The sequence below is a fragment of the Tupaia chinensis genome, unplaced genomic scaffold (genome assembly GCF_000334495.1).
Source record: "Tupaia chinensis unplaced genomic scaffold, TupChi_1.0 Scaffold149501_1, whole genome shotgun sequence".
NCBI lineage: Eukaryota > Metazoa > Chordata > Mammalia > Scandentia > Tupaiidae > Tupaia > Tupaia belangeri.
In genome coordinates this window covers 2,192,905-2,201,300 of record NW_006209345.1, presented here as the reverse complement: position 1 = coordinate 2,201,300, position 8,396 = coordinate 2,192,905, and the positions used below count along the sequence as shown (strand labels likewise).

General features: G+C 48.5%; 1 protein-coding gene across 1 annotated transcript in view; it reads left to right on the top strand.

Moving 5' to 3' along the window:
* The window catches only part of LRP5 (LDL receptor related protein 5), a 54,076-nt gene extending 46,130 nt beyond the window's left edge, over positions 1-7,946 (top strand). Inside the window, 3 exon segments of the mRNA XM_014585308.2 lie at positions 4,499-4,715; positions 7,727-7,758; positions 7,760-7,946. Coding sequence (XP_014440794.1) covers positions 4,499-4,715; positions 7,727-7,758; positions 7,760-7,828 — 318 coding nt within the window. The 3' untranslated portion in view covers positions 7,829-7,946.
* Positions 7,947-8,396: the final 450 nt, after the last annotated feature.

Below are 8,396 nucleotides of genomic sequence, written 5' to 3'. Positions count from 1 at the left end.
GGTGTCTGTGGTTTCGTGTACAGACCTTCAGACCCCACAGCGGCAGGCCCTGCCCCTTGGAGCATAGCTTAGGGTGGGCCTCTTTAGAGTCTTCTTACGCTTCCTTCTCACCTCACAGCTGTTGGTCCTCAAGTTCCCTGAAGGGCCGGTCGGGGAGGTAGGCACCTGCTCTGTTTGTCTTGGGAAGAGGCTAGAGACAGAAAACTCATAGCAAGGCTGTTACCCCAGTGCCTTTGGCATCTGGCTAGACTAGGTCATGGTCTTTAGTCATAACCTCCCAGGTCTAGCTTCCTTTCCTGAAAAATGAGGACAAGAAACTCCTAGAGTAGTGATAGAAAAAACATAGTCCAGGGGCCAGCAGATGGCATGGTGCTTAAGAGCGCTGGACTCCCACATGGCCAACTACAGTTCAACTCCTAGACCTGGTGGCTTGCTTTCTCACTTTCTCTCTCTCTCTCCATCCCTCTCTAGTCAAGTAGAAGGAAAGAGAGAGAGAGAAAGGTACCACTCTTAAGCTAAAGTATTTATATTTTCTAATGGTTGGAAAAAATAGAAGATTTTTTTTTTTTGAGAGATTTTTGCTATAGGGTATGTGCACTCACTGGAAAGACTGAGAAAGAGAGAGAGACAGAAAGCGAGAAATCACCCCTCGGGGGGATGACTACGCCACAGTCCCTTCTCCTCCATTAACCTTGGGATTTTGGGCACGTACATACATGCGCTGGCATGAATTTTAAGCCACCAGATTCGGGACTCAAACCATGTCGACTGTGTGGGAGTCCAGCAATGTACCCATTCTGCCATCTGCTGGTCCCAGAAGAATAATATTTTATGATATTTGAAAAGTATATGGAATTCAAATTTCAGTGTCCATGAATAAATTTTGTTTTTTACCAATGAAGCTTTATTGAAACAGCCATGCCCATTCATGTGTTCTTTGTGGCTGTCTTCATGCTCCAGAGACTACTATGGCCTCAAAGCCAAAGTATTTTCTTTTACAGAGGTTTGCTGAACACTACCCTAGACAATCTGTCTCACAAGGTCCTTACCAACTCCAGCATTTGTGGTGCCCCAAATTTGATCCTGTTTCAGTGGTTACCCGCCCAGGAGTCAGGGTGAGCACGTTCTCTGTCTCGCCTCCTCATGCTCACTAAAAGACTGGCTTGCTACAGGGTTATCGGAAAGCTCTGGCTCAAGGAAAGGTGGAAGCCTCTGATTTGGGTCCAGAGAAAGCTGGAATGACAGCTCCTTCCCCCACAATTGAGCTGTAGGATTTGGGAAAGGTCCAGCTACTTTTATAGATATGTTGGAGCTGGTCAAAGTGTGCTGAAGGTTGTCATCAAAAGGCCACTTTGGGGGCTGGCCCTGTTGCCTCTTGGTTAAGGTAGTCAGATTCCACATAGCCAACCACAGTTCGAATCTCAGCCCTGGTGACTTAGAAAGCACATATGCATGTGTGCACCAAATCCTGACAGGAGAGAGAAATGAAGAGGTTGTGGTGTGGCCACATGCACTACAGGGTACTTTTGCTCTCTGGTGAGTGCACACAGCCTCTGGCAGTTAAATAAAAAAAAAAGAATTATTTTATTTAACTTTATTATTATTATTTTCCAGTTTGATCAGACAGAGAGAGGGAGAAAATGAGAAAGCAAGCCACTAGGTCCAGGACCTGAACTGTGGCCAGCCATGTGGGAGTCCAGCACCTTCAACCACCAATGTCAGAGCAGCTGAGAACTGCTCATTGCAGGCCTGATGTTCTTCCAGCTCGGCGTCCAGTCAGCAGGTGTACCAGGGGTTTTGTGATCTGGATGGAAAGTGATGGGGTTGTAGAGAGTCACTGTGCAGTCACTGTGCAGATTCCAAGGGAGGCTCTGCCAGTCCAGGGTCACCGACTCGTCCATACTGTGGGCACAGCCTGATCTGACCCAGGAAGAGCAGCTCTTTGGCTCCTCCCCCTTTGTTTTGGGGTACCAGGGAGTGGGGAGCAGAGGAGTAAAGAGGAAGTGGCCATCAACCAGTGCCTGCCATCCTGTTTGCCAAGTCTTTCATGAGTCCTTCTCATTGTTCTTGAATGAAGCCAGGAAGAATGTGCCCTCTGTCCTCTCGTTTCAATTTGACATAGCTTGAAATGAAATAGAGAAATAAGGGAAAAGCTTCTTGAAGAGTTCATTTGACTTGGTAGATTAAAACCTGGAGTCTTGGGATCAGCAGATGGTGTAGTGATTATGTTGCTGGACTCTCACATGCCGAATGCAGTTTGACTCCCGGACAAGGAGGCTTGAAACTCATACCTGGGAGCATGTGCATGCTTGCCAAAAATCTTGAGAATGAAGGAGAAGGATTGTGGTGTGGCCATCCTCCCTGGAAAGTGATTTCTTGCTTTCTATCTCTCTGTCTCTGTCTCTCCAGTGAGCTCATGCATCCTATAGCAAAAGCCTCTCTAAAGCAAAACCAAACAAACAAAACTAGAGTCCTTTCTTTTTCTAGGTATGGATGTTCTTTTATTGTATGGTTTATTTCGTTTATGAAAGAGGGACACAGAGAGAGAGAGACAGGAGGGTTTTCATGCTGTGATTTAACCCCCAACCTCTGCCAGGCTGGGTCATGAGTGTGCACTCATGCCTCACGTGCACAGAGAGACCTCAGGTTGTGAACCCAGGACCTTCCCATATTTCTTCAGCATCGTGGAGTGTCACCTTACTGCTGTGCCACCACTGCTGGCCCCAGATTATTTCCTCAGTGGTGTTTCATGTTATCTACGGTTCCCCCTCCCGCAGACCCAGTTATTCTGAGTCCAACGAGAGACGGGTCCCCATGCCGGCTTATGCCTCTCCTCTCACTGGCCATGTTCTTGGAAACACTGTTTATCGTCACCCACCTGCATTCCCTTGGCTGTAAATCCAGGTGAGAGCTCTCCCTGGTGTGGGCTCTTTGCTGCATGGTAGGGCTCAGCCTGAAAGCTGTTCTCTGTGTCTACCACAGAGCTTGTATGTGCCTTCCTGGTGTGGGGGTAGAGCATAAACAAGCTATTTGGGACAAAGGCTATTGCATCACCTGCCCTTTGCTCCTAGGAGCGACCGGGAATGGTGTGGAGAGCTCAGCACAGCAACTGGTAAAACCTGGGCTCCAGCCTTCACGTGAGGCCTCCGTTGAAGGGCTATTCTCATCCAGTGTTTCCACCTGGTCTGCTCATCAGAGCCACCTGTGGGGGGGTGAGGCTCCTCCCACTCTAGCTTAATTGCTCCAAATTGGGGCCCAGGCATCTTCTTTGTTTTGTTCAGTTTCCTGGGTGACATTAGCTACTGAGCTAGTCTAATCCCCTCAGCTACAGGTGGAGAAACAGATCCTCTGGGCCCAAGGATTCACTCAAGTTCGCAGAGCACCCTGGGGCAGAGCTGGGTGAGGCACTTGGCTGTGGGTCTCAGAGCTGCTTGCTGCTCCTGGATGACCTGACAGTTTTGTCCTGTACTGTCCGACAAGAGAGGACCAAAGTATTTTCTGCTCAACACAGATTCCATCTGTCTCGTATTTTTGCCTCCTGCAAAACAGAGGATTTGTAGGTTTTCTGATGAGCCGGAAATGTCATCCGGCTGCAGGAAGCCTGCTGAAGCTTGCCTTTAATTGCCTTGTGGCTCTTTCATCCTGTCCCGAGAGCTTGGATGTTGCGTCTTTCCCAAGTTTTCCTTTTAACATAAGCTCCGGGATCATCGATCATCAGAATCTTGTCTTATCCTGTGTGTCTGTGTGCGTCAGTTTGTGTAGTGGTTTCCACAGTTGACAGTATTTCCTCCCCTGTGGTTTTTGTGGTGGCTGCTTTTAATCAGCATTGAACTCTTCAAAAAAAATTTTTTCACTTTTACATCCTGGGACGAACAGGGTGGAAAGCATCTTAGATCTACAGGTTTAGACTTAAGATTGGAGACAGTCTCAGGGTGTCTCCGGTTCTGACTGAGTAGGAAATGGGTTCACAAAGAGGTGGGAACATCCTTCCCCCAGGTCTTGAGGTTGCTAAGCTTTGGGAACTGTGGTTGGCGTGACCTAGACCTCCCACTGCTGCACCTAGGGCAGGCATTGCTAATGGATCCCAGGACTCATTCTTGTGGACATACCCTGGTCTGAGGCCCACGCCTGTTCTTCAGGTAGCCACAATGGAAAGGGAGAGCACAGCAGTCTGCCTGGCCTGTTTCAAACTCTGCTGCCCGACCGGCTGTGATAGCCTCCCCCAGGTAGGAGAGGCTATGGAGAAGGACACAAGAACTGGCCCCGTCACTGCTTCCTCAGCTGAGCACCTGGCATTATAATGAAAAGTGTCATTTGTCCAGCACACCAAATGAGCTGTGGCTCCTGGTGTTTTACTGTACCTGGCAAGGTGCAGACGAGGCCGCAGACCCAGGGAGTCAGGTGGTCTCATTTCAGGCAGCTCAGGTCCAGGTGGGGTGGGGCCGGTCGTCTTTGGCAGCCTCAGCCCATCCAGACCCATGTCTCTGCCATCCCACAGGTGATCAACGTCGACGGGACAAAGAGGCGCACCCTCTTGGAGGACAAGCTGCCGCACATTTTTGGGTTCACATTGCTAGGGGACTTCATCTATTGGACTGACTGGCAGCGGCGCAGCATCGAGCGAGTGCACAAGGTCAAGGCCAGCCGGGATGTCATCATCGACCAGCTGCCTGACCTCATGGGCCTCAAAGCAGTGAACGTGGCCAAGGTTGTCGGTGAGTCAGGGGAGCCCCGAGCCATGGCTCAGCCATGCCAGCTGGCACAGGGGAGAGACAACAGGTCCAAGCCTGGGGCTTAAGTGTCCAGCTGGGGTGCCCCACTCTATGATGGGCAGTGAGGGAAATGGACAGTGGTCTGGTAAAAGACTTATGCGAGTCAGGTAGTGTGTAGACCAGGGACGTTGACTTGGTCACGGTTATGGACTAGGAGTGTTGTCAGTACAGTAGTGGCTAACATTGTTGAGTGTCAGACCCTGGCAAAGATCTTCTGTGCCCAAAGCATCCCTTTGTACTGATTACAATGACTGCCTCATTTGCATCGGGGAGAAGGAGGCAGAACCTGCCTTGACCCCATTGCTGGGCCGGGTTGTGACTGTGTTCTGCTGTAGCCAGGCTCCAACCCTCAAACATACACCTTTCACCTGAAAGCCAGGATCTGTAAGTAGTCTATTTAGAAAGTCTTTGTTTGACATGATAATTTTTCTCTTTGTGAAGCAGATTCCAAATGCAGGTCAGCATGTTATACTGAAGTAGGGAGCATCAGGAGTGGCTGCAGGAGGGCTGCAGTGGAGCTGTGGGGAACAGGCCCAGTGCAGGTGCCCTGGTGCCTAGTGCTGCGCCTGCTTGTTGGAGGTGCTCAGGACGTCTTTGCTGGATGAGTGAATGAATGAACAGAGAAGACACGGTGCTTGCTGTCAGGTTGCTTAAAGTCTAGTGAGATGCCTCTGAGTCAGCTCCCTGGCCAGTTGGATGGCTGTGACTGTGATAACACTGGGATGCCTGCTTTAAAATACAAGGGAGGGACCAGCAGTTAGCGTAATGGCTATGTCACTGGACTCCTATGTAGTCAACCGCAGTTCAAGTCCCAGACTCGGTGGCTTAAACTCATGCTGGGTGTGCATGCCCAAGATCTCAAGAGGAGAAGGGATTGTGGCGTGGCCATCCCTCCTGGGGGGGGGTGGGGTGCTTTCTCACCTTCTGTCTCTCTGTCTCTTTCTGGCGAGTGCACGTGCCCTATAGCAAAAACTTCTCAAAAATAAATAAATTAAAAAATAATAAAATATAAGGGAGTGGGCCATGTGGTGGTGTAGTAGTAACACAACTCGACCCACGTGGGGAAAGTCCTGGGTTTGTATCTCAGGACCTCCCTGAGCACGCTCGATGTGTGCATGCATGCCTGTGATCCAGGCCGCCTGAGATTGAGAGTTGATTATGTCATGTGTTCCCTTTTGAATGTGTGTGTGTGTGTGTGTGGGGGGGGGTCTTTCTCTGTGTCTCTTATGGAAGAAATGAACACAAAAACTTAAAAAAAAAAATACAAGGGAGATAACTGCTCTTGGAATTGAGGGAGCAGGTGGGGGCAGGGTTTAGGGTTTGCCCAACAGATGGGACAGCTGAGGAGACCTGGAGGTGAGGCAGCGTGAGGTGCCCTCAGAGAAGCTAGTGCTTTTGTCTCTGCAATTGGGCCTTTATTGCAACTGGTACTCGCGACACAGAGATGAAGGGATCGACAAATTTAGTTTTATAAGCTATCTTTAAAATCGCATGCATTATCCACTGTGGAAGGTGAGGACCATCAGTGAGGAATTGTTCAAAAAATAAAAAGTCCCAGAGATAAGAAAAAAGGAGGTGTCCATGGGGCTGTGATTTAAAGTTTAGAAATTGGGCTCTTCTCTCATGTCTTCATGTCATGATTTACTAAAGGAGCTGGGGAAAGGATTCTTTTCTTAGCTTAATTTTTTTTTTTTTTTTTTAGAGAGGTTTTTCCTATATAATGCATGTACTCACTGGAGAAATGGGCAGAGACAGAGACAGAAAGCGAGAAATCACCTCCCAAGGTGGACAGCCATGCCTCAATCCTTTCTTCTCCATTCTCCTCTCAGGATTTTGGGCATGTGGGCACAGATGCTCCGCATGAGTTTCAAGCACCGTGGTTGGCCATGTGGGAGTCCAGTGATGGAACCATTACGCTACCTGCCGGTCCTGTTAGCTTAAATATTTAACACAAAATTAAGGCCAGTTTTCAAAAAAAAAATTTATTTAACTTTATTTCTTATTACTATTTTTTAATTTGACAAGAAAAGGAGAGAGAGAAAGAGACCAAGCCACCAGATATGAGACTTGAACCATGCTCAGCCATGTAGGTGTCTAGCACCTTATCCACTATGCCACCTGCCAGCCCTAAAGCCAATTTTAACAGCATGAGATTAATCGGCTGACCAAGAAATAAGTGAACATTTGCTTTAAAAAAAAAAAAAAAAAAAAGTGGTGCCTTTGTCCCAGGCGAACCTGAGTTTTCGAGGTTGCTGAGAGTAAAGGTGAATTGAAGGAAGCATTCTTGAAGAATCTCGGGAGCCAGTTCCATTAGCAGGCCAGGAGGCCAGGCCCTGGGAGGGACAGCTTGCTCAGTCACTGCCTTGAGACATTTTGCATCTTTCTTGGGCTGGAACTCAGTCCAAGAGACTGGACTACCTGCGTTCAAGTTCTTGCTGAGCTGCTCTGTAACTTCCTGCCCAGGTTACCTTTAAAAAAAAAATTACTTATTTACTTTTATTTATTATTAATACATTAAAAAATTTTGATCATGTATAGATATAGCTATAGATATGGAGAGATTGAGAAAGAGAGAGAAAGCAAGCCACCAGGTCCAGGACTTGAACTGCGGTCAGTCAGTGGGAGTCCAGTGCCTTAACCATAACACTACCTATCGGCTGCTGCCCAGGTTCCCCTTAACAGCCTCTCTTTGCTTTAGTTTCATCAACTGAAAAATGGGGATGAGTAGCTCCTATCTTCTAGGTCAATGGGGTGAGTTGAAACAGGTGATGCCCTGGGACCAGTGCCTGCTAGATGGCAGGGACCAGTCTGAGCTCCTGTTGGTGTTATTGCTGCCACTTGGCTATGCCAAGAGACACCTTCAGTTGCCATAGTCAAAAGCCAGCTCTACTGCAGTGTAGTTGCACCCCTGCCTTTGAGCTGCTGATGTTCAGAGCCTGTGTGCTTCCTTCCAGGAACCAACCCGTGTGCAGATAGGAATGGGGGTTGCAGCCATCTATGCTTCTTCACACCCCGTGCAACCAGGTGCGGCTGTCCCATTGGCCTGGAGCTGCTGAGTGACATGAAGACCTGCATTGTGCCTGAGGCCTTCCTCGTGTTCACCAGCAGAGCCGCCATCCACAGGATCTCCTTGGAGACCAACAACAATGATGTGGCCATCCCACTCACGGGCGTCAAGGAGGCCTCAGCACTGGACTTTGATGTGTCCAACAACCACATCTATTGGACAGATGTCAGCCTGAAGGTACTGTGTGCTAGATTGCATAGACAGATGGCTTTTATGGGAAAGCCTGGTCTGTGATCTTATTGCCTCAAAGGCTGAAAAAAAAACTTTTTAAAAGAACTATATTTATTTTTCTTTATTCAAGGTAGAGTGCAGGTTTATTTGAGAGAGAGACAGAGAGAGAATCCTTCATAGGCTCTGGTCATGCTGTGGTCCCCTTCCTCTAGTCCTCCAGCCCATTGGCTCCAGGGCACTTGTGTGTGCCTTGCATGTTTCAGGCTGACCAGGCTGGGGATGGAAATTGCAGTCACCATGTTGGATCTGGCTTCTCTCAACATTACTACTGTGTCATGGGGCTGGTCCCAAACTGTAATATTTATTATAACTCAATTCAAGCTAAT